This window comes from Helicoverpa armigera, chromosome 14, assembly GCF_030705265.1.
Source record: "Helicoverpa armigera isolate CAAS_96S chromosome 14, ASM3070526v1, whole genome shotgun sequence".
NCBI classification, from domain to species: Eukaryota; Metazoa; Arthropoda; class Insecta; order Lepidoptera; family Noctuidae; genus Helicoverpa; species Helicoverpa armigera.
This window is the reverse complement of record NC_087133.1, coordinates 10,895,240-10,922,023: the sequence shown is the minus strand read 5'-3', so window position 1 is coordinate 10,922,023 and position 26,784 is coordinate 10,895,240. Positions and strand designations below refer to the sequence as shown.

Genomic DNA, 26,784 nt, shown 5'->3' with positions numbered 1-26,784 from the left:
TCAGTCGGTTAAGTTTGGAAGATTGTCGGCAATTTTAGGAGATGACTGTACCTACATTAAATCGTGTAGGTCCTAATGGGCTTGTAAGCTGGAATTTCAGTAATGCCTCTGTATATGTACAAAATACCATTAAAATGGATATTTTTGTACTTCTAGGAAGGCTTGATAAGGTAAGCTGATACTTTTCGTGGATTTTGGATGTTTTTTTTCCTGTTTTTCATAATGTGTTTCAGCTCAAGCTTTTGTTAACAGTTACAGACAAAAATAAAACCACCTTTTTTTGAAATGCTATTTTTCCCATTTTTAAATTAAAAACTAAATTAAACTTCCAAGCAAAAATGTTTAACTAGGACTTATTTATAATTAAAAAATAATCACAGCACTGATTACAAAGTAACTAATTGCAATAATTGACATTTAATTGCAAAGAGCACATTCCAAATCCAGTCTCCTAACCCGGCTTAATTTGCAAAGGAATTTCAAATATTGACTAATAAAGGACCTAATTTTGTAAATACGAGAGTTTCCGAAAAGCGCAATGTTCAAGCAAATAATAAAAATACGATCAACACATGTATTAAAGTCACTTGTTTGTCGTGGAGAGCAATAAAGCCTTCAAACATTTGAAACGGGCGCAAATGAACTTTTTAATTACACTTCCTCCTCAATTTCGTTGCTGTTTCGTATTGACGTACAGAGGCGGCAATGGAAATTGTATTTTGGGTGTATTTGGAAGCTTTTTTTCATTAATAAGTGTTCATTATCGTTTTGAGTATTTTTAATTACCTCTATAAAATATACAAGGAATTTCAAACCCTTTTTTTTGAAAAAAGAAGTCTGCAATTTGGACCTGAAATATATTAGGACAAATTAAAAAATATAATATATTTTAAAGGTTGTTTGCTACTCCGTCTAAAACTAATAAACAAATAAGGTCACCTGCCTCGCCTTTTCCATATATTGGGTGGGTGTGGCATAAATTCTAACCGGGTGCAGGAATAGGTAAAAATATATAAAGTGATTAAAATAAAACAAATGTTTGACATATATATAATTTGTATTAAATCAACAATATTCTTAAGTCTTTACATTCTTTGGCGTAGTCATTAGCTCGTTAGGTACAATTAACTATTTTTCATTTAAATTCACAATTTCATCCGACTGTATCGAATACCTCTACCTATTTATACTTTTATCAATTATTTTATAATTTATACACTTTTTACTTTATTTAGTTTAACCTAGGTATTGTTTGCCCAAACAATAATGTGAAGTAATAGTAAAAATTGGCACACTTGTAGGTTGGAGGCTGACCCAGGTGATGTCACTGGAACAAAAATTTACTGTTAGTATATTCAAAATAATTATGAGGGTAACGTAGATCTCTGTCAGACCAAGAAATAGGAACGTTAGCGTATTGTCAATTTATTTTGAGAAAAATTGGATAGGTAATTAAGTGTCGTCGTAATCACCGTTAAGAAAATTATGGTCGAAAAATCTTAAAAAGACCATTTTTTAGCCTTTATTATGACAATGGTAAAATATTTATATCATTTTATATAAACAAGAACAAAGCCAAAAATAAATACCTACAGATAATTCTAACATAGATAAACCAATAAAAAAAGTACATACTAATTAACACAATTAACAAACATTAATTAAAACACATCGTTAAAACTTATAACCCAATCTATTAGCAGCGTGTAACACAGAAGTGTCTGCTCGTATCTAACAAGCACTTGGTTTAAACAGATTTCCTAGAATGAGCTCTAACCATGGAATAAGGAAAGAGAAATAGAGATGCCTTAATGGAGGTAGGTCAGGCCCCTTCTTCTAGGTCAAATACGTACGGTGGGTGTGGCCAAAATGATCAGTTACGAGCATAACTTACGAGGTTTTTGGATTCTATCGTACATCTGTCACAAATCTTTGGAATTATATAAAATATTGGGTCCAAAGAAGACGGATAAGGGCGTAGACAGTAACTTTCCTCGTCCTCCGCACATCCGCATTTAAGCGCGCTACTTTCTAAGGAGATATTTCCTAATGGCACCTCCGCTAGTCATTTTGTTCTCCGTGCCTTTAACACAAAGTATGTGGAATAGCGACGAGTGCCGACGAACCCTATTTTGCCTTTGAAAGCCTTCACTAATTTAATTTGTGCCTAAAGGTTTACGTACACCGAGAGTAGAAAACGCTGAGTGTGAGTAAAAAGTTGTGGCCATTGTTATTCTGTTGTTTTTTGGCCTTTTTGTGGCTTAGTGTTTTTTGGTTGGTAATTTTTGTAGTAAGAAGGAACAAAGTATATGTTTTTGTTAGAGGTTGGAAGGATAAGTGAAAATTTCGTAACCCACTTAGTGCTTGAATTCCGATTTTTAAAGCGAAAGCTAAAGTCAATATATTTACCGGTCACATCTGTTTATGTTAATACACGAACTGTACATAATTATAATTGAAATTCTGTTTGTAATTTAACAGTCGCATCACACAGTACCAACAAAGTAATTCTATGGAAAGCAAGACCACAATCACAGCGCCAATCCAGTTTATAATTAGGATAATCAAAAACGAAAATTCCATTTCAATTAAGCGAATTTCATAATTTAATTTTCATCATCATATTCGTGTCACACAATGTTATGATACTAGCCATTTTCTGTGGTGCCGCTCGCGTTCTGACCACTTTATGTCATGGAAATCGATTTTTCTACTTTTGAATGTAGATATCATTGAAGTTGGTTAAGCCGTTTTCGTAAAACACAAATACGGGCTTTCATCTACTTGCAAAATCTATTGCATATGTTTTGTGAAAATATTATTGTTGTTAAGAACGAAGTACCATGAAATATATTAAAATCCACGAACTATAAAGTTCCCTTTAAAAATACAGACAAACAACAGAAAGAACTCCATTGTTAATAAATTTAAAACACACCACTTCGGAGAATCATCAAAATTAATAGAAGCAGGCGTTACCAGTTGTCAGTACCCGTGTATCCTGCAATAAACGCTCGCCGTGTGCCGAAGATAAATTTATTATCTAGCAACAAACGCCTTACTGTTGCTCTCAGAGGAAATTGTCTGGCCAAATGAGACGGGAGGCAATAACTCATGGAATCCTCAATGCCCTCTTTGGTTCTCGTAATCTTATTAGGCAAGCTTCCTCTCCACGGATATTAAAGATATGCGGGTTTGTTAGCTGTTCAGCCGTTTTAGGTTCGTTGGATTTTTTGGTATTCCTGTTTTTGTTTTTTTCTAAGAAATGTATTTGGGGTAACTGTTTTTTGAATTCTTTAGAAGTACTAGTATGAACGAGAATACTTTCTCTATTGGAGAAGAGTGGCTGTGTGAAACAGTGGCATAGTCATAAGAAGACAGAAGTCGGTCGGAAAAAAATAATAAAACTGATTCCCACCAAGAAAACGTATGGGTAGTTGTTACAAAAATAAATGAATCAATGCAACAAAAATCTATAAAAACCATGATTGAACTGCAACAAACACTTCGTTAACACCCAATTACAAGCCACTCACGTAAAGTACGAACAACAAATCGCCCAACATTATTGCCCAAATATTTGCCCCTTGAACAATATGGACCGCATACGTTTTCCAATTATACGGCTGATTACGCCTTTTACGTCATCCAAACTAATGTGACTATAGCTAAGCTCAATATAATGACGAGCGTTGACGACATAATCGATATGGAAAGTGATAGGTTAATTAAAACGTTAATATAATCAGCACATTACGCTTTGCTGACGTCACTGGGATTAAACAGTTGAAATGCTGGGTTTGGTTTGAGTGGTGCTGATATGATTTTTGGATTTGTTATTGAGAATGAACTACCTAACGTTGTACCTAAGAAGTCTGGATGTGACAATAGAGATGGGTAAAAAGCAGTTAGAAACTAATTTAACCTAAAGCTTAGGAGCAAAGGATTCTATAGAAGATGACGATAGAATATGTCTAGTTTCAATGGCGAGATAGTGGATAATATCAATCATACAACCAGTGGCGTAGCGTGGGTATCTGCCGCCCGGGGCAGTTGTCGATTTTGCCGCCCCTTCCCGTGTATTTTTTTTTTTAACAAGTGTTACTGGCCGTTTGTCGTTTTTAGCCGACATCAAAAAAAGGGTTTTTTTGTATCGACATTAAAGATCATCAAATGACCCTTCCCGCTGTGGGTTAGCCATCGTGTTCCGTCGTAGGCCTTTTATGTTCCAGAGCCGCGGTAAGTCTTTCGAACAACCTGCAGCCCCGGCAGAAGGGGGGAGGTTCTCAAGTAGACTTTTCTTTAAAATCTTTGTTACTTGATTTCATGAAGGCTTTTAAATTCCAAATGCGCGAGCGAAGCAAGCGCGAAATTTTTATCGTACTTAAACCAAAAATTACGTAAAATTTAGCCCAAACGTACTTAACTTTTTGTTTGTTGACAGATGCAAAAATAAAGGCATATCGTTTTTGAATTCGCGAGCGAAGCGAGCGCGAAATTTTTATCGGACTTAAAACAAAAATTACGTAAAATTTATCCCAAACGTACTTAACTTTTTGTTCGTTGACAAATGTAAAATTAAGCACGCGAGCGAAGGGGTGTACTACGCCGAATCGAATAACAAATAATCGAATATCAATTGATCGACCACTATAAATCGAAATTCTAAATACTCGAACATTCATAATATGGAATGGTTATTAAATCGAACATTCAATACATTGCGCAGTCAATACATCGAGTGTTCAAAATATCGAATGTTTGTTTGATCTATGTATCTACATGTAAACGTGTGTTTTAACAATTCTTCTTCTTCTTCTTCTTTCGAGTTGATGACATGTCATATGAGACTACACTATGTCAGCCCAATATTCCGCCACAGCGAGAACAATAATTGATTTTAAGTTTAAAAAGTTTCAACTTAATGTTTTGTCATTGTTAGACAGTTTTATGTAGCGGCGCAGATACTAGTTGCGAACAATTTTTTTTTAATTGGGTAAATTTTGCCGCCCCCTAAAAGCTGCCGCCCGGGGAATTTGCCCCCCTGCCCCCCCCCCACGCTACGCCACTGCATACAACGATTTGACAAAAAGCCAATTAAACATGTAGATACAAATAAACAAAACAAAGCAACAGAAGCTACATGTCTATTCTCATACCGTCATAATATCAGGCTATTTCGCAAAGTACTCAAACTCTTTATAACAGTACTTAGCACCAGACTTCCATATGTGATGTGATAATGCTCAGATTTAATAATACGCGAACATTATGAGCCGTCGTGAAAATTGCAATTATGCTTGAAGGGAGTAGCGCAGCCCTTGCTCAGAACATCGTAATGAATAAATTTTCTGAGAGCTGTACGGTACTTTACATAATTTCACATTATGAATCTACCCTTGAGATTACTGGAATCCAGAGTCCACTAAAAGGTGTAATTTTAGTTGTGGAATTTGTGCTTTTGTTCTATTTGAGTGTGAAACTTCTTGTTACAGAATAAAGTTGCAATTTGTTTGGCACTTTTCGCTTAGTTGCGATTGCCTAGCTATTTGCGTATTACAATATCTTGTTGTAGAATCTTGATTTTTAGTAGACAATTTTCAATGTCATTATTTTCATTAAAGCTATTGTATGTACGTAACATCGACTTTTCTATTAGGTATATTTACCAGTTGCAAATATCGTTTTTTTTCAGAAACCTTTCTATACTTCTGTGTGCATGCACTTTTTTTTTCATCTCAAGCCATTTCAAAATATTCCTATCAATCAAGTCATTCAAAATTGAACTCACCTCTCTCAATTTTAGGGTCACTATTCCCTGAATACAGTGCTACTGCTGCATCGTCTCTGTACAAATCTCCGATCTTGGCTTGGCAGCGGAGTATGGGAGCTCCTCGCTCGTAGTGGGCTGGCCACAGCTGGACTTGGACATAAAGCTCGGAACGGAACAAGCCTTCTGGCGCTGGGTGCACTTGGTGAGTGCCTGGTGTCACCTGGTGAAGGGAAAGCTGATGAAAATTTACTGAGTTACTTAGGAGTGATGTTGAGTTAGTTATAAACGATATAAGGGTTGTATGCTATTTAGCAAACTAAGTGACAGATTTGGTAACTGACGTGCAGCCCCGAACTTTTTCAAAAAACAAAGAGTTGTTTCCGCAAATATGTATGGCAGCTCAGATAAAGCAAGACGACAAGGCGCCTTAGTGTCAGCAAGTAAACAATGCTTTTAAAACAATATCGATTCGAAAGTCACATTTGAATACACCAAATAATTCAACAAAGTTTTGTTCGCCTCGCTTGCTTCGCTACAACGTCGATAAGCTTCGCGACTTTATCGCGGCTACGTCAACTCCATACATGACAAACATTACGAAAATGATACAATGAGAAAATTTACACAGAACAACTTTCGCAAATTAAACAAATCAGCTTATCAAACAAAATAGCGTAAGTACAAAAGTGGGACGAACAAATTCGCACTTTATGCATATTCATATAAAGTTAAAATTTCCATAATAGCGGCCAATGCAGATGTGATTAAATCTGAAGAGCCCTCGTGGCAGACGAAGCTGCTTAACGTAGGAAAATTGCAAATATCAACAGTGAGAACAATGAGTCAACAGTTGTTGTGTTGGCGCCGCAACGAATTCGAGCGATGGTAACGGGTTGGGGATACACAAGAGTTGGAGCTGCGTCGGACCGCGATAACAATACTTTTATTAATAACAACAACTTCTGACTTGAGTGTTTGTGTTTTTGAATAATTTTGATACTTTTGATAATACTAGGTGCTGCTCGCGGCTTTTACTTGTGGTCTAAGAATTAGTTAGGAGAGAGTTTCCTACGTTTCCTTCTAGGATTCTACGATTTGGGAGATTTAAATGACATTTTATATTGAAGAGGTTGAAATACAATATATAATATAATAACATAGTTTTTATCCAAGAAGTTATAAGAATAGGAGTAGTTCCCTAAGTACCAAAAGAATTTGCAGTAGACAACTTTTAAACGATGCTTATTTATTTACGTTACAAAAATTATGTTTATAAACGTCTAAAAACGCGTGACCGGACAACAAATACACATCCCTATGTTTCCATAGAAGTGCAAATTCATCCTACCAGTGCTAAGCAAATATTTTGTTTAAACAAATTTTATTCAGCTTTTAATGAGTTGTGGTGAGCAGTTTTAATATTAAATCCCACGATAATTGAGTTATAACAAAAAATAGATTTGGTTCGCTCTTTGTAAATAATATCATGGTTTGGATTGCTTTTATTCATTGCGAGTGCGTCCATGGATGTTAAATTCAATACATTTTCTAAACTGTCCGTGATTATTGATTTTGGTTAGTGATGATGACACGGTATTAATTAGCTACTCCAAATATAATATTATTGGTCAAATATTAGGTTACAATGAAGTAAATATGATTGGTAATAATCATACGAATGTGAATGGAACTATGTCTGTTATTTATTAAGCTCACATCAACGTATATGGATTAAAATTTACAACAGTTTTTGAAAAAGACGAGATGAAAGAGGAGGCTTTTATTATTTACTGGCTGTTCCTCGTGTTTCAACCATATCCCGAAGGAACTACAACCAGAAAGAAACCGCGGGCTGCAAGCAGTATCCAACAAAAATATCTCAAACACAACCGTTTAAAATACCCCACAAAATTCATAATATCGTCACCGAATAGTTTGTTCAGGATTCGCGGAACAATTGCATGAAACCGCGTCCCAGATACAGAAATCTCAAAGCGTTGGCGATGGCATCCACAAAATGTGTAACTGTGAAGGCATTAAAACTTCCCACTATAGAATTTGAGTTGGAACAACTGTAGCTTTCTGAAGTTATTTTAAGTTGAAACTCCTTGGACGTTAAGATGGAGGAGGGAGCGGATTTTGTAAACGGATTGCTGAGACGATGGGCGCACTCTCAGTGTAGACACAAGTTTGCTGAAGTACATATCAAGAACAATTGGTTTAAGTAGAACCATCAGTCTCAGAGAAAAAACTCCTCCTAGATCATGTAACAGTTTTCCTAAACGATGCTGGGATCGGGGTACAATGAACGGCAACAATAATATAGAAACCAAAACAGAGGTGTAAAACCTTAAAGTCAGAATAGACCTACAGAAAAGTGCTCAAAACATTTTCTAAGTATCATTTTGTGCTCAATGGTCCACCATTGTGATATTTATTTTCTATCACGTTACTTGGAAGAAGGTAAAAGATACAGTTATCCCAAAAGATACAGTAGAATAAACTCACAATTTGCGGCCAGTTGTGTAAGTGAGGTACAGAAAAGATTTCGAAGAAATCCTATCTTCAACAGAAGGATAAATCTTTACTTCTTCAAAGAGTACACTGCAGACTAAACAGTCAGCCGACAGTTGAAACGATGTTTGGTAAAACAATTTTTAGGAAAATCTTGATTCTAATTAGTTTTCAGTCGGTCAGATACCGGTTAAATACTGATCTTTGTAATGTGCGCACTATCATTCATCTTCATACTGATTTATGAGCCCAAGCCAACTATACGGCCGACTAAAAGATTGTAGTGGGCGTCTATATCTTTACTTCTTTAATGTATATCCGCTGAAGCTTCTGTGTTGATGGCAACCTCAAAACATCCTTCATAAAACATGCAGATATTGTGTTTGGCCCACGAGTTGTTTATCGCAATAAATTGGGTTTCTGCGAAGCCATAAATACGGGACTGGATATTGCTTGCAATGTTTAGGATAAAGCATTTGCGGTGGCATCGCCGTTCAGTCTTGGCTTTGCCGCAAATTTCCGGATTTGATAACTGTATCTAAGTTAGTGCATGTATAAGATATCTTATCTTCTATGTTTATGTCCTACTTAGAATTAGGTTTTAATATGATATATGGGCAACTAACAAGGCTGACAAAGAAAACGAGACTAAAATTTAAGTTTTAGGGAGATCAATTACATCGATTTTAATAAATGGTTGGAAAGGAGACAAGGAGCAGATAATTTTTCTTTAAAATAATGGAGCTTTTGTGGAAATCATCACAGCTGTGCATCAGTTTCCAACCTTTCATGTTTCTTAAAAATATAATAACACAAATACCTTCATTTGTTAGACCAGCATCTTGCTCCGAATTAAGGAGACGGGTATACGTTTCCGCTTATTAATTATCAGAAAATATCAAAGGCGCATCTTTGGGATCAAAACCTGGTTGCTAAGCAACGATAAATTACTGACTGCCATGGAAAATACCAATACTTGTTTGTGACCAAGATAATGATCTCGACGGAGCGAAAGTTCGGAGACAAAAAATGCGATCCTGGGGACCTTTGTTAATTAGAGAGAAGACTGGGATTATATGGTATATATTATTCAAAATTGTAATACTTTGCCGTCTGTTTTAGATGTTGATAATGATAAATAATGCCATACACGTGGCAAAATACTGGACCTCTAGTTAAGGTTAATTACCAATGACTTGCCAAGATGAACCTATTAAAAATTTCTTGAAGACATATCAGTATTTTGCGGCATAAAACTGCTAAATAACAAGAACGTTATTGAGCTTCGGAAGAAAAGTTGTTTACAAAAATATATCTGAAAAACACGTTTAAATTCATCAAAATACCTAAATAAAAAGCTGAAAACACAGTCGACAATACTATTCGTAGATAATTGGCTTTCGTAATATTTTTTCCTCAGAAATTCTTCTCGAACAGAATTCTTTCTAGAAATAATAATTAGTTCTTGAAATAATTGCACTTCTGTAACAATTTTCTGAGGAACGGAGCAAAAAAACTAAAGCTCTCTCTCGTAATGGTAGCTGTACGTTTTATTTAAAACCTTGTTCTATAAGTGACACTTTGTAGGAATCCTTTTTCTAAAAGATTCTCACTATGCGCAGTTTATCTTGTTATTCAGAAAAATCTGCGGTGGAAAGTTCTTTTTTCTAAAAGGAAAACCCACGCCCTGCATCAATTCATATCACTTAGCGTTGAAATCCTCATTTATTTGAAAAAGTTCAGGGTCACAGTATCCTTCTATTATTTTCTTAGTCACGTACGAGTTTGGCAGACAATATTTACCAATCCTTTTTGGCCATATTGCCAGGTTCAAACGCAATCCTATGCAAATTTAGGATTGAAAAGGGTTATTTCTAGCAAATAAATCCAAATATCAAACGGTCCGATTCCTAGATTAAAATGGATTCCCAATAAGGTTTGAGAATGGAAAGGTGAAATACTAAGAGGATTGCAATTTGGGTAGTTTAAGCTAATTATATGTAAACAATTTTACGTTCAAAAAATGCCGTGGTACAGCCAAGTTTGCATGTATGATTTTGAGTTTTATTCTGACTGAGAAGAAGAAGAGCAGACAGCTTATTACCTCACGTTAGAGTATATAATTGATACTTACAGGCATATCATTGATGAAGAAGGCGAGGTCGGACGGCGGGCGACTGGGTCCTGAGGAGCAGTTGGCACGCAGCACGTCGCCCGGTATGTAGTAGTGTTGGCTTGTTTGTATCGTCGGTAGTGACGGTGGGAGGGCTGTGTAGAAAAATAGTCAATTAAATTTCTTGAATTAAAGGTTCGATATAAAAAACAAAAATCAAAACTGGAACAGTGTTTAATAGGAACCTTATTAATGGAATGCTACGAATAGTCCCAGCGCAGAAGCAGTGATAATTCTACTTCTAAGACAATTGATGGCAAACAAATTGTTTATGAATAATTTTGCACAAGCAAGTTATCACCTGGACATTGCATTATCACTTAAAAAATTTAACAAAGAAAACAATATTTTTTTAATATAGACTTACCAACAACCTCCATAGTATTAGATACGATAGAAGTGGCGAAGGAAGGAGCGTCCGCCGTGACCTCACAGCTGAAGTTCCCCGACAGACCGAAACTGACCCTGGTTAGCACCACTTGGCTCTGATTGGACCGTGCCAACTGTTGGACAAGAAATAAGAATTGTTTGAGAAAGATGAAGATGCGTAGAAACCAGTTTTCATGGTATAGACAGGAATGAGGATCAATGTTGTAGGGATACTGTTGAGCAAGAATGTGAATGTGTGTGTGAATGGAGAACAATGATTGTGTGAAAGACTGGAAGGCTACAAATAATGTTACCTACTTATGAGATGACGTCAAATAAGAAGGGGGGGAGAAGAAGTCTTGCTGCACCGAAACCAGGTCTAAAAAAACATAAGCAATTAAAAGAAGCTAAGCTGGTAACAGTTATGAGTAGGTTCCGCACAAAAATGTTCTACGGTATTATTTCCGTAACAAAACATAATGTATGGTAGTGACATTATATATGGCTGATTATTACTTTATTCACGGATCAGATTTTTTCGGTTTGGATTTTTCAAATTATTAGAATCATCTGATGATATCATGTCCTCATAACTGATTATTATCGGTCAAGGCGGCTGTTCTCATATAAGGAGAATGTTAAAATGCGCAGGGCATTTCTCAAGCATATTTTCTGCCGTAATTCAATGTGGTTATGGTACATATTTGGTTAGCTGTAAAATCTGCTTTCGGCAACCGACTTTGACTTTTTTACACGACGTAGCACGTTGTATTTAATCCTTTTGGCGGATGAATTATAGATACATCAACTTTCACATGAGACCTGCATAGTATATTAAAATTTGTTGCTTCAAATCCTAAGAGCTAAAAGAGCATGACCGTTGGTGGTGTATGGTCGGCCTTAATACCATCATCAACATGTACATCTCTGCCAGTTTTATCTGTTTTTTCATCTATAATTCGAAAGGCTTATGGTATAACGTAAAGAGACTTCCTGACTTGCATAAAGCTTGGGAAAATCCTTCCTACTGCACATTGTGCCCGTTTATCTTCATAATCTGTCCGTTGCTTGCAAAAAATTTGGAGATCAAAAATTTTAAAGTCGTGCTGTATTTCTTTTTAAGTATTGTTACGATTTTTCGTTTATTCTGTAGGTATCAGACAAAAACATGGCCCTATTGTAGTTATATTTTTATTTTTGTGTATATTGCAGTGTATATTTTAATGTATATATGCTTAATTCATACCATAGTTTAATCAATAAGTAATTTCTATGAAAAAAGCGTTTCACGTGTATGGAATTAAAAAATAAAATACATTTAAATAATTTTCAGGCCTAACAAGCATTCTTAAATAGCTTGCTAAAAGTCTTAAAAAATAATTCCTTATTCTTCTTTTAGCTCCAGTACACTTCAGAAAGCGTGTCTTTTTTGTGGGACCCAAATCTTATTTAAACAAAAGCCACCCTAATTTCTAGGTCCCGAAAGAAAGCGTTCGCAAAAAAAGGGGATCGAAAAACAAACATTTAATTATCCTTACAAATTAGCGTCGTTTGTCTCAGTAACAAGTTAACAACCTCCTCTAATCTAATTCTGACCGAGATTGAGTTTAGATACTCGCCAATTAATTCTTGTTCTTAGTATTTTTCTAGGTCTCGTGTAGTTGTTAGTAATTGTGATCTACGTTCCACTGAATTGGTATATGGGTCGAAGTTTCTTTCGCTTTAGTTTCACTTTTGTTGGTCTTCTAGTTCCACTTCTTAGTGTTTGTTTTTTTTTTTTGAGAACGTTGAATACTTTATGCCATAATTAACTAAGAATACCTATCTGTTATAATACTATACTCTAGAGTTTGGCTGGTAGAATAAAATCAATCTTCTAACATTTTTTTTTTATAACCTGTTAAAATAAATATTATGAAAGCGGTTTTGAATAACACAAACGAGATAAATTAATTATAACAACTGAAATCATTATGCTAGGTAAGATTGTACCTACTTATTTACGCGTATTTTATGTAAAGTTAATTAGTCCATAGAGTATTTAAGTACCACATTATTACCATTCAAATGAAGTACCTACTTTAAATTAACCTCAACCAAAATAGGTATGTTTTTATATATTTACAAAACCAGTACCGTAAAAGTTAATCATTAACATAACAATTTACTAACCGCAATAACCACAAAATTAGCCATAACAATAAACCACTAAATATGCATTGTGTTCTTGATAAATTTCCCGTAAATCGGGGAAAATTGGCGCACGCGAGCGCCGTACGCAATTTAGAAACGACTCGCGTTCGGAAAATCTGATACACAATAAGCATGATCCATATTCTCATTCCCTCGATCTATTCTTCATTCGGACGCGTATTGTGTTATAAAAAGAAACGATTGTCGTTTTAGGCTGGGGGGAAACTGGGATAAAAGCGAAACAAAACGACCCATAGGGTTATTATCGCCGCGAGACTGCAAAATAAGAGCCAGTGATAAAGGGTTAGATTTATGAACACGTACCACATAGACGACGAGGAGAAATGGCTCTTTTCTAAGGAAAAAAATGTACAAACCGTTGCTTGGGACACGGGAATAAAGCATGTGAAAATTGCTCGGATTTCCCTTCATAGAGAGTGAAGTGAATAGCTGATTGTTTTTTTAGGGTTGACGCGAAGGAATGGGAAACAGCTGCCGCTAAAATTAACTGTAGGAATAGCCCGAGGTTTATTTTGTATGAAAAAATAACATATTTCTTTTGTTCTGAGCTGGTTGTTCTTAGGTTGTGACAGAAGTATGACGGTCTAATTTATTTTTATTGTCTTCTTTTTTCCCGTTTAGAATCCAGTGTGATCCTCCGTGTTGGGAAGAGATTGACGGTACGTTTTGTGAGAATATGATCATTTTTTTCGTTTTGTGAATGGTATGTACTGTATAAATATATGGAAGTTGTTACGTTGTTACTCGTATAATATTTTTGTTATAATGTGGAGAAGTTTTGTGGTGTGCCGAGTGTGTTTATTCAGTTAGATAATGTTTTCAAATATTCTCATAATTTAACAGTATATGTGTCTGTCTATGGATAGGTTTTATGAGAATGTAAAATTGATATTTTAAATTCTGCATGTTTAGCAAATATTGAATTGGCTTTATTTGTCACATATCCGGTTTTATCCAATGGTAGGCACAATTTCCAATATCTACAAATGAAATGTCTGCTTTATACACATTTTTCATGGAAAAATATATTGCACGCACACTTCTTTCACTTTGCATAGGGATAAACTGTTTCACCTTAAAATCTCATCACAAAAACATTTAGCATTGAAATACAATTTACGAAATTCAAAAAGCAGTCCACTTTTCTGTCAGTTCAGTCCAAATAAACCAAACAATTAGCATTGAGCTTGGCAAATAAATAATGGACCGGCCTGAGTCTGGCCGATAAGTTTAATAATTAATCACCAAAATACGAGTACCTATTGTTTAGCTTTGTCCTCCTGAAAATCGAAAAACATTTTTTGCGAAATCTACAATAACGTTTCAGAACAGTCATTTTGATCCTTAATTAAAATTAATTGAAATAAAATATTTGTTATCAAAGCTATTCAAGTTCGTTGTTATCCGAGTGAATGCGAACTGTCTAAAACAAAATAGATTTTAGTAGCCTTTTGTTAAGGTATTATTTATATACAATATTTACTTGCGTTTTCCTTTTGTATTAATTAAATTCCTAGTTATCTGTCCCGCCTTTTTGGGCTTGTTGTTGCAAGTGACAGGAGAATCTTATTCTAAATTGGTGAAACAAAGCATTGGAAATACAATAAAGTAACAGGAGTCTCATAGTTACGCTAAAATTGTACGTTTTGACAGTATAGCAATAAACCACTGCCTGTCTATTGGTGAGTAATTTCATAAACATTAATATTTCTCTTCGATCTTTCAAGACTGCAGACCTGTTAGTTCTACACCTAATCTTACATACATTCGATACAGTGGTGGTAATTTAAATTCTATCAACATAATTAATTTTAAAAACTTCCTGCTAATGGAATATTTATTATTTAGCTGTCTCTTATAAATTGGACCAACAGCTGGGTAACAAAGCAGAGCCGCTTGAACGCCTACAAACAATATTCTATAATACATTATAATTGTTATCTTTCCCCTTTACTAGACGGACACACAAGTATTTAGATTAAACTATTTAATTGAATTTTCCTTATTGCTTTCATAGCTTTGTGGTAGGAAGAGGAAAATTGGTCATCTTTTGTTCAAATGTAGTTTATTTCATAGTTTTTCTTCACCTTAAACCTGTAAAACATCCCGAAGAAACTTGGACTATAGTCCAGAATTTATAAAGTCTGAAATCAACAACCCGTATCGAGCGAGTTTGGTAACTAACACTCAATCCTTCTCTGTGTGAGTGGAACCTTGTGCCCAGGAGTGGCACGACAAAAGTGCTGAAAATGATTTTATATTTAATTTCCGTTTAAGTAAAATATCGAGAAGCCGAAAATCGATCTCAGTGGCGTGCACTTGGAGAGGCCTATGTCCAGCAGTGGACTGCGATAGGCTGATGATGATGATGATGAAGTAAAACACCAAAACAAGGCGCAAACATAAACATCTGCTACCTTCTAAAAAACACCATGCAATTTTTCTTCTCGATGCAACAGGAAAAAACATTTCCACGCGTCTGAATTATCTCCTTTCTCCCCTAAACGGGTAAAACATGGGAGATTTATGAGATGTTACGTCATCCAGCTGTGCTGATGTTGACGCTACTCATCATGCCAACAAACCACTGAGTAAGGAAAGATGGCCGGAGATGTTATAGTGCAGATAGGTCAGGCGCGTTCTTCTTGGTCAATTACGTACGGTGGATATGCGGACAACTTGCAGTTGCGAGTGAATTAACAAGGCGTTCAGGTACTTTCAGACATATGTCAACTATTTTGTTATTAAAAAATAAAATCGGGTCCAAAGGAGGTGTTTAAGAGCGGAGACAGTAACGCCCCCGCATTTTGACGCGCAACTTTCTTAGGAAATTTTTCGTTTTGGCACCTCCGCTAGTCATTTGTTTTCTATGGAGCAAACGCTCAATTGCGAGATATGGACAGCCATGCTTTACCCTCAACATATGGCCGGCAAATTGACATAATAATGGCCTAAAGTGAACTGTTTATTATTGTAGGATATGCACATTAATGGGGAATGCTCACCTACCGGTTGAGGTTAGTAGTGGTTATCAATCATGGTATGTTGAAAAGTGTGAATGGTTTTACAAGCAATCTGTACTAAAAAGTTTGTACGCGCTAATTTCTGGAACTACTGGACTGATTTGATAAATAATTTCAGTGTTAAATAGCCCATTTATTATAGAAATATGCAACAATCTAGTTTAGGTCTTAAGAATTTTCAGCAAAACTAAAGAACACTAAAAAATCATTACATTTACCTTTTTTTTAAGTGAAGCTTTTAAGTGTAGTACTGTAGAATGTAAATTAAATTCAATGATAACTAGAACTTTCTCAAAGCCAAGGTTATATTAAGTAAATAATGAAAAGAGACATCACCGCTAAAACAATTACTTGGAACACCCACTTTTGTACATAAAACCACTACTTTCTAACTCGAGTATCAAAGAGAAATTTAAGAACTACTTAAAGGTTAGGTTGTGAAAATCAAATGAATTTTAAGAGCACTATGTTACTAAGTTAGTGTATGAGAAAATTTCTTTGAAGTCAACTTACGTTTGAGAATTAAGATTACGAACCCTTCGTACTAAACGAACAATATAATTCATTTCTGTGGATTCAAATTGTTTAGTGTCTACTGAAATTTAAGAGGGCTTAGGGAAATACTCTTGAGACATCTTTTGATTCTATGAATCTACAAAACGGCTTTCAAAATGCTTGATACGGTTAGAAAGAATGTTACTTGTGAGAAGACGGGAGATAGAAGAGTATGGAAGGAGACAACATGCTGCTCTGATCCCAAATAAAATACATTGGGGTAAGGGCAGGAGAATGATGAATAAGGTCGGTACGTAGCCAATACAAATTACAGCTTAATTGCAAACATAAAATTATGAGTACCTACCATATATATAATACCATATAATAATACCATACATAGTAAAACTTATCTCCCCAACCAACTTTTATGACAGACCATTATTCACAAAGTCAACGAGTAAAAAATAAAATTCAAGTCATAAACAAAAGAGCTCATTGTTAATACTTAAAAATACCACGAAGTGGAGCACAACAGAACAAGCAGATTACAAAATTATTTAACCGCGAACATTTCAGAGATTTTAACAGCGACTCAACACGCTTTCCTTCCGCTAAACTGAGCCGGTATATTAACCAAATTCCACACCATAAAATACATTGTTTCTACAGCTCAACAGGTAAAAATAATTGCTGCGAAGTTTCTCCGACGACAAGAAATATGGCTGCTAAAACCGTTCCCCCTGATATTCCACATTTTTCTTCAGTCGGCACTTGGTACCCGAGATTCGCATATTTTCTCGCCGAGTTTTTACATTAGATATAATAAATCTGTTTTGTGAAATGAAGTTTTGAGCTTGTGTACAGTGCGGGCGAAGATAATGCGACTTTGATGCGATATAAACAAGGTTTTAAAGCTCGAAGATTAAAGGATAAAGTTGCGTTTATTTTAAATAAGATAAAGTTTGTGTTGATGTCTTTTTAGAAGACTTTAAAGCATTTAATGGAGCTTTAAACGTAATTAGGAGCCTATACAACAATAAATTTGATTTCCACGAAAAATAAATCTTACATTTCGATAACAAACAAATTCAAATATCGTCCCACATATAAGCAAAGCAAATATCCAGTAGTATACACAAGAAATAACCTCGCACACGCAATATTTTCCCATCGCTTCCAAATCATTTGACATCCACATCGAACTTGGCACTGTTGCCAAACATTTACGATCTATGCTAGCGATGCTTTTGCTATATCGCCTCGCAAACTCTTGGGGTATACAACGTTCTTTACGGACATGCATTTACATGACACGACCAGTCGTCCTGACAGTTGTAAGAAGACAAATCGTGTACAACATGTACCTACAAGTTTTAAAGGAATTGTGTAGGAATTCATTGCAGTGACTTACGTACGTAAGTGTTGGCTTAAGAGCCCGTTTGGATACTTTATTGCGGGATTTAATATGCGGAGCAGTTTATGCGTGAAGGTGATACATGGAGTAGATTACTGTGACGGGAGAAGTCAGTCTGGTTTTTTATTTGCTAAGGCTTTTGCAATTTAAAATACATTATTTTTTGAGAACAGCTTTTTTTATGTATTCAGGTTGATATATACCTTTTCGAACTTGACTAAATCATACCCTTGAGGACTATGAAGATGAAAAACAATATTGTCAGTTTTTCGTCATGTTCAGTATAAAGAAAAATTCAGCAAAAATTTTGACATTAATTAAGTAGAATTATTAGAAAGGATATCGGAATTTGTTCGACTTTTGATGTAACTTAACATTCTGTTGGATTGTATTGACATAGACCATCGCGAGACTGGTTATTAACTCGTCTGTGTCAATAGTAAGCGCCTAAATTATATCTTCACTGAATAGTCTGAATAGGATAGAAATAATGTTATAGGTATTATATTTGGTAGTTGGTGGTTATTTTGGTGCGAACAAAGAAATATTTTGTATTTTCAAAAGAATTACTTCTATTTTATCTATAACACTGACGACATAAATAACTGACGAGTCTTGTAAGAAAAAAAATTGATTAGTATCTGTTTCTGTGATTATATTTTTGGGTTAAACGTGATCACATCGCCATAAATTCCGAGTAAAAATTAGGTATTCTATCGAGAAAACAAATCGAATTAATATTTGATCGACGATAGTTAAAACTGGCAATTTCGTCAATTTTATGATGCGTTTTCATTATAAATTTAACGACGATCGACAAGTACGAACTACGGTCTAGTCGCCTTTTATGATTCCTCCAATAAAATGGTATTTGTTTTATTTCGTCACAATTTTATTACTCTTAGTAGCGTTAGCATAAAATGCTTCTATCCAATTGCTGAGTCAGATATGTCACTCATACTCAGATGGGAAAACAATTGAAGTTTTAAGTCTTTATTTTATGCTATGAAAGATTTTTGCAGTGGAAATTGACACTTTAAAATTCTAAACTTTAGCAGCCTTACTTATAAACGTGAATTACTTAAATAATGAGTAATACTTAAAGGCTATTTAAGAACGATTCTTACTTATAAACGATGCTTAAGCATGTCTTAACTAATGAACCCAAATATTTAATCACAGTTAAGGCTTCAAGTAGTAATTAGTTAAAATGACGCTTAGAAGATGATTAGATGATTTTTACAAGTAAGGCTGTAAAATTTCTAGTAAATGACGCTTGAAAGAAAAAAGTTATCGATAGGTACAACAAACGTGGTATACAGCATCACTCAGAGAACCATCGCGAGAATAAAGAGAATTCAAGCACAAAAGAAAGAAAAAGGTAAACAGCCGGTTGAAAGAACTGTAGACAGATTGTGCTAAATCCATTTACACGTGTCAGTATAAAATATGCCATTTAAGCCTATATATCTTAAGTAAAACCAGCATTCATATCTGCATCATCTTACCACATTTCTCAGCCATAATTTACCACATAACGACCACTTAAAAACTACGAAAAAAAAGTAAAAAAATCAACTCACATCAACATTAATCCCAGCAAAGGGGAATATCTTGGTAGTAGGGTTCTCTGTAGGCGAGTATCGGTAGAACTCGTGGCGCCCTCTATACCACTTGACGGAGTAGAGGGGGGCGTCAGTCAGCTCGTATAGACACGCGAGAGTAGTGTCATTCCCCCGTTGTACTACTGGTGGGGATATTCGGAGGTCTGTTGCTCGGAGACCTCCTACGCCTGGGGGAGAAGAGGTTGGGTTAGTGTCTGATGGTTTTGGGGCATTTGAAGATGTCCTGTTGCCGTTTTAGCATTAAAAATAAGGCCACCTGTCCTAAAATGGGGCGACTTTGGAGAAATAGAACCCAATAGGATTGGTTGGAGATTGTTTCAGATTTTATGCAATGCTATTGGTTTAATATCTCTCCTTTCGCGCTACAGCTTAACTCTGCTTAACAGGAACTGCAAAATTAACTATGTAGTAAAAACGTCTAGTCGACCTTTAGTTTTATTCCTGCGGTAACGACGGACGTGATGAGAGGCATACTTTCACGCGTACCTGTATAAAAAACTATGTTATCACTGGAATCTGTTCAGCCGCTTTATTGTAAAAACATTACTAACCCACTCACAAGTTTCGTCCTATAAAGTATGTCTAACATAACACAGATTGCGCATTGAAAAGGTACAGACTACGTAACCAACTGCCTACCTAAACGCAGGCACGAACCCGTAAAACTTTATAAACCCAGTCAAAGCTACAATGCACTCACTTTTGTCACCACAGCGAAGGTATGCACAGCCATTCACTACGCGTCAATTAACGTGACTACATGTAGGTGCCTACGTGAATTCACTGAAATGCCAGTTCAGATGTTCAGTTACACATCTGAGTTTGATTGCTCTTTGAATTTGCGTAGGCGCTTTTGTGGGGTAAGTAAAGTAGGTGCTGGCAAATCGTGATTGCCTGCTTATTTTGTACTTGCATTTCTCCGTAGTTCTACGTGATTCCTGAGGTAACTAATTTTCACACGTGGATAAAAGCTAGCTATCCTTCCTCAGGTTCTAGACTGTCTATGAACAGACGACATACTATGCACATATGTAATTAATTATTATTGCTTAATTATTCAATAGATTTTCTGCCTTATCACAATAGTGGAAGATTAATGTTTGATTGGTAATATTTTACAGATTTGGATAGGTTGAACTGGCGTCTATACCTAAATCGATGCATTAGTTTTTGCATGAAAATATAAAGACAGACGGAGCCACTTTCGCATTTATACTATCAGTAAGCATTATCACTGTCTTTCTATTACTATGTCATAAATCACCATTAATTCCGAATCCCGTGGAGCAAGAAAAAAAGAAAATGGAGTGCCCAATTAATGCACACTATTGCACACGTCTGTAACTAAAATTGGCGCTTTGTTCCAACGCGAGTAATATATTAGCCGTACATTATTGTCTTATTTCTCCTTCACATAAACGTTCGCCGTTAAACACAAGTCTTCCCTGTGGACCAATGCGGGTAGAAGCTTGAATATATAAATAGAATATATGACTTGGGCACAAAGTGTTGAAACAAAACTTTTGACTTAAAGAAGTTGATTTTAAAACAGGTGAGCTAATTTTGATGAAATGTATCTACAAAACCACACAGTTTAAAATTATAAAACTGCATTCAAATCGGTTAATCCGTATAAGGGCTGACATACATACATATCGGTCAAAGTAACATCTTTTAGCGTCAGATGTTTTAAACTATTTCTCACATAAATATTATTTTACGAAATAACTCAACGAAAATGTTACAGCTTAGCCATACTTTAGCTAAGAGGGTTTTACGGAACTCGACTCAAGCTGTTTTGAGATAACTCAAAATGTCATGAAATGCATTTTTTTTGGTAGCCTCTAGATTTTTTTGCCGACTTTCCAAAAGAAGGAGGAACTCAATTTGCCCGCGTATATTATTATATCTTCTTGAACTCAGAGTCGCTTGCTGACCACATTATTTTAGACATTATAGCAATTACCAAACTATTTCGAATTTATATTGCTTATATTCTACCAAAACCATTTCATATTCTCACCATAAATGCTAGCCGTTAAACACGAGTCTTCCCCATGGACTAGTGAGAGATACCGCGTATATTGTTATTTAAACCACCGTGGCAGCCAGATTAATGATGCAGCGCGGTATTATAAAAATGTGCTTTAGATTCTACGTTATTAAATACGAGCTGAGTGGTTTTTGGTTTTAGAATTTATTTGTGTTTGAAAATTGCTTAGGTGTAGTTTTTGATAGAAAAGAAATTATGGATTTTAGTTATTTGTCTATCTAACCTGCTTCCCATTTTAAAAGTATTTCAAATTAATTATCAAGAATATATATTTTTTTTCTTCTTCTTCCTGCCCTGTTTAATGTTTTATTTGGGGTAGGCGGCTGATTAAAAATCAATATTAATTGCATTGTTTAGGCAATTGAAATTCATCACCTGTTAATCACATGGAAAATGAACTTGCAAGAAAGATGCATGTATGTTCTTTCAGATTGATCTATCTTCCCTTTTACTTTTGAGATTATCAGGTCAGCCAAAAAGAAAAACAAAGAGGAATGAGCTATTTGTCTTCTGGCTCAAGTTTTAAGAGCACCGGAGCTCTGCAGTAAGAAAATCAATGGTATTTGCTTTACTGAACTTCGGAGCAAGTTAGATGACCCAGCCAGCAGAGGGTTTAAGTATTTTCGGAAGTTTTCAACTCGGAAAGGTGTTTAATAGTTTTGAAACTAATAACACAATGGTTGGTTCCCTCGTGTATTTAAGTTAGAAGTAAGTAGATATTGCTGTTTTCCTGTAGGAAAATTATTTAAGCGATTGTTAATATATATCTTACACGTGTGAAGATTTGCGTTCGATCGGTTCCGTTGGAAGTGTTCCGAGTGACTGACTTTTGGACACGATATTTTATTTTTCTGTAATCCTTCCTGTATCCGGCTGTCATTGAACATAGGTCGGCCATTGAACGTGGCAGTCGTTACAGTAGTCGAAAGCCAGTAAGTCTGACAACTAGTCGTACCTAGGAGTTTTGGGCTGCGCGGGTAGCTATGTGGAGGAGGTCAGATAAACTGTCGCTCTCTATAAAACACTGGCACACAGCTTCATCTAGTTAGACTGAAAGCCGATCCCAACATAGTTGGGATAAGGCTAGGATGATGTGCTGAACCATGCTTTTGGTGGTATAAAGCTACCCTGTATGTTCAGATATTTGAAGCAGTTATGGGTGAGAAAAATCTGGGTTATAGCAAAAAGCTGTGAAACTTATCCAGTAAATACTTGGCAAAATATTTCGCTCCCGCTTGGTATTTTCACGCCAACAAGCGGTGGGAAGATTACATTTTGTAAATTATTTTATACCTTCACAGCTTTAATTCTTAAGCAATATTCGAAGGATTTGTTTGAACATAATCTTTACAGCAGCAGCTTTTTAAAGGTTTTGTGGAACAATAAAATATTATATGCCAAAAATATGCTGAAAACGCCATTGACTATTACTGTCAAAACTAACATTATTAAGCTGAAAGTTTGTTTGCTTGAACGCACTTATCTCGGGAACTACTGGACCGTTTTTTTTAATTATTTCAGTGTGCATGCCATGTTATATTTCTGTTTCCTGTGTTGGCCATTTATTGAGAAAGACCATTTTTATCCGGGTGGCACCGCTAGAGGGAGCTAGTTTATTACAACTACCCATAATCCAGCCAGTTGGTAACAAAAAAAAGAACAATCCAAAATGACCCACCAACATTGAATTCCCCAAATTTTCGCTATTCCGTCGTACCCTAAGGTCACAGGTGTAGGTTCCCCTTCTATTTTACTGTCCTACCCTTTGTGTTTCACATCACATTTTTATGATTCCACCTTTGTTGCCCATTGTCTGTTACGGTCAAAAGAGTTTTAATAATACGCGTGCCGTAGTATTTTTTTTTTCGAGAAGCTGGGAAGGTAGCGTTTGTGATATTTGAACGAATGATGGGATTGGACATTTTCGTGATATGGCTGTAGGAATTTGTGTTTTGGTTTTTGCTCTCGTAGTTTTAATGTAACTATTAAATGAGGTAAAAAAAATCTTTGTTGTTGTATTGGAAGAAAGAAATTTGATTTACTTTCTTGGAAATATATTCCTTTTGGAAGGACTTAGGCAAAAACTGCAGGGGTTATTTCACACCGTGTCAACACAAGAGTATATTATGCAAGCGAGAATTTTCAACTGCTTCGTTTCAAAATATTATCTCAAGCGATGCTACTTAACTTCACTTATTTACTTCCTTAAAAATGAATATTTATAAACACGAAATATCCTTCCTGCAACAAAATATTCAAGGGAGAATTCCTCTCCATCATTAAAAGATTAGAAAGACATAGAACCCTGATATCATTATAAGGAAGCTCAAAGACAGAAAGTAGGTCAATTATTTATCTTTGATTTGGTTTTTCCTGCTGTGTTGCTAGGGCATCTTCCTGGGCCTTATTAGGGGACGTCATAATAATTCTGGATAAATAGCGATCTTGTTTATTTCGGGGTTTTTATCGGTTTTCGCTTGTTATGGAATTCTGAATCATAAAAGCTAAGACGAGTAATTTTTTGTCAAGTAAATGAACGATTTTTGGTAGAAGAGTAGATCATTTTAAGAGTTGCATCATAGTAAAGAAGCTAGCAATTTCTGTTCATACGAGGGGAGGTCAATAAGTTCGCGGAATGACAGCGAAGGAGGTTGAAATTAAACACCAAATTATTTTTCCTTTTCAATATATTCTCTTTTAACCCTAATACATTTTTCGAATCTCTCAAATAGCTTGTTTATAGCATCGAAAAAAAATGATTTGTCTTTGGCGTCAAAATAGGCCGAAATCGCCGACTTGACTTCTTCATCGTCGTCAAATTTCTTTCCACGCAGCTCTTTCTTCATTTTTGGAAATAAATAATAGTCACTGGGGGCCAAGTCTAGACTGTATGGTGGGTGGTTTAATTGTTCAAAGCAGCATCGGTGAATGGCAGCCGTCGCAACATGGCACGTGTGGACGGGTGCATTGTCGTGCAAAAGGAGCACACCTTTTGACAGTTTTCCTCTTCTTTTTTCCTTAATGGCTTCTTTCAATCTTTCCAGTAAAGAACCGTAGTACTGTCCCGTAATAGTCCCAATACAAGTTATTCTACTTTTTCGACGATTTCTGGTGTGTTGGCCTCAATTGGCCGTCCGGAGGGGCGGTCGTCTTCAATGGACTCCCTTGTTTGTTTGAAAAGACCATGCCACTTGTAAACCATGGTTTTACCAGGAGCAGAGTCCGCGTAAACTGCTAACAGCTCTTGAAAAATCGTTTGAGCGGATTTTCCTTGCTTGGTAAGGAATTGAATAACGGCAAACGGTGTTCAATTTTCTCCATACTGGCTGACTTCTTCCCGATTTAGTCGTTTGCAGGTCGATAACTCAAAAGTTAATGACCCGATTAGGTTCAAACTTGGTATATATACTCTTAATGAGGTGCTTATCTAGTGCCTACCTGGACGGGTAAATTTATCCCCGCCAACCCCTCCATTCCGCGAACTTATTGACCTCCCCTCGTAAATGGAAGTCAGAACTATTGACTTGTAAGGATCTTGGTTCGTCTTATAAAGGTGTTTGTATATTTCCCTTCTGGTTAAAAAAATCCTTTCATATAAGTAAAGCTTGATCATTGACAACCACGACTACCCAAAACCTTTTAGCAATTTCCGTCATAAAAAGAAACTAAGAAATCTGTCACTAAGAAAGACTTAAAAACTTCTAAAATTAATGTGATTTTTGACATCAATTTATGTCGCAGCTAATAGTCCTTATCTTGCTAACTTTAGGCAGATATTGCCTAACTTATCTGCAACTTAGCAGTTTCTAACGCAAAATAGAGCGGTAAACAAGTTTGGCAAACGCGCAAGTTCCTGACTTTAGCTTATTTTGTGTTTAAGCGTGAGTACGCTTTGGTTAAATTTTTAACGTTGTTAACTAAGCTGAAATTGTTAAGTTAACAGTGTGTTGTACTAATATTATGAAGGCAAAAGTTTGTGAGTGTGCATTTTAATTAGTTCTTCACGCGTAAACGATTCAACGGATTTTAATAGAAATTGGGCAATAGGTACAGCATCATATACCTTCATGTATCTAATTTTCAGAAAGACTAATTTATTTTACCAATGTAATCATATGTATTTAAGGAAAAGGGGGTGAACAAATATTATTAGAATGGGCAGATTAAAACCTCATTCTTCCAAAATAGCTCTCTATTCCGTTGCGTAAAGGCGGGAAAAGAATTAAAGTTCATATCTCAAGCTAGGCTAAAGATATTTGAGGTTCATGAATGTTTGTACTTACCAACAACATCCAGCCTCGCTGAGGCGATATACTGCGGGTAGGATGGCGCATTCTGTATCACCTCACAGCTGTAATTCCCGCTGAGGCTCGCCACCACCCGGAGTAGTACTACGTGGGTTTCATTAGACCTTAACCTCTGTGGAAGAAAACATTATAATTACAATTTATAGAAAACTGGCTGTTTCCAGCAGTTTTGCCAGCATCCTACTTCCCATGCCCAGAGAAAATATAGCGTACCCGGGCTTGTGTAACTTGACAACGGTGAAGGATTTTTTTAAATCGACTCAGATATTTCGGAGCCTTTACGGTACAAACAAATAAAATGTATAAGTAGTAGTATAGACAATAGGTAATTTGTTGATAGGAAATCAATTATTGACTGTAGTATATAACCATGGGAGCCATTGTCAGCTTTTTGTTGACTTGGTCTTCTGCTTTTTATGTACATCCAATCGTTAGCCTAGTGGATGGTTATTCAGGAATTATGCCTACTTTGTGATAATAATATTACTAACGTGCTAACGAAAATTACTAATTGAATTTATGAAAGATCTTAGACAATCGGTAATTAAAATCTAATCATCTTTCAACCCTAATCCTAGAATAAGGGCAAACGCTTTTAATAAACGCTTTAGTGTTTTTCAAGAGTCTTCAAATTAATCCTACTAAACTCTGTTTGTCTGTTCGACTTTAGAAGACTAAAGAACGAGTGGCGCAATAAAATCCCCAGCAACACTTGACTGCCTATAAGGGTGCATCTACCTACACGGTGCAAGTAGCTTGCGCATGTTGAGGCACATGCGCAGGTTACATGCCTTTTAAAAACATGCGTGTACACCGTGTAG

General features: G+C 35.7%; 1 protein-coding gene across 2 annotated transcripts in view; it reads right to left on the bottom strand.

Annotated features, from left to right (window-relative positions):
- Positions 1–1,230: 1,230 nt before the first annotated feature.
- The window catches only part of LOC110375079 (uncharacterized), a 93,992-nt gene continuing 68,438 nt past the window's right edge, over positions 1,231–26,784 (bottom strand). Inside the window, exons 3-8 of one of the 2 annotated variants that reach the window (XM_021333054.3) lie at positions 25,940–26,075; positions 19,562–19,770; positions 10,828–10,963; positions 10,422–10,555; positions 5,792–6,008; positions 1,231–1,327 (exon numbers count right to left, since the gene is read on the bottom strand). In XM_021333054.3, the coding sequence (XP_021188729.1) occupies positions 1,242–1,327; positions 5,792–6,008; positions 10,422–10,555; positions 10,828–10,963; positions 19,562–19,770; positions 25,940–26,075 (918 nt within the window). In that variant the 3' untranslated portion in view covers positions 1,231–1,241. The remainder of the gene's footprint in view (positions 1,328–5,791; positions 6,009–10,421; positions 10,556–10,827; positions 10,964–19,561; positions 19,771–25,939; positions 26,076–26,784) is intronic. The other variant, XM_021333055.3, reaches the window with a different exon arrangement.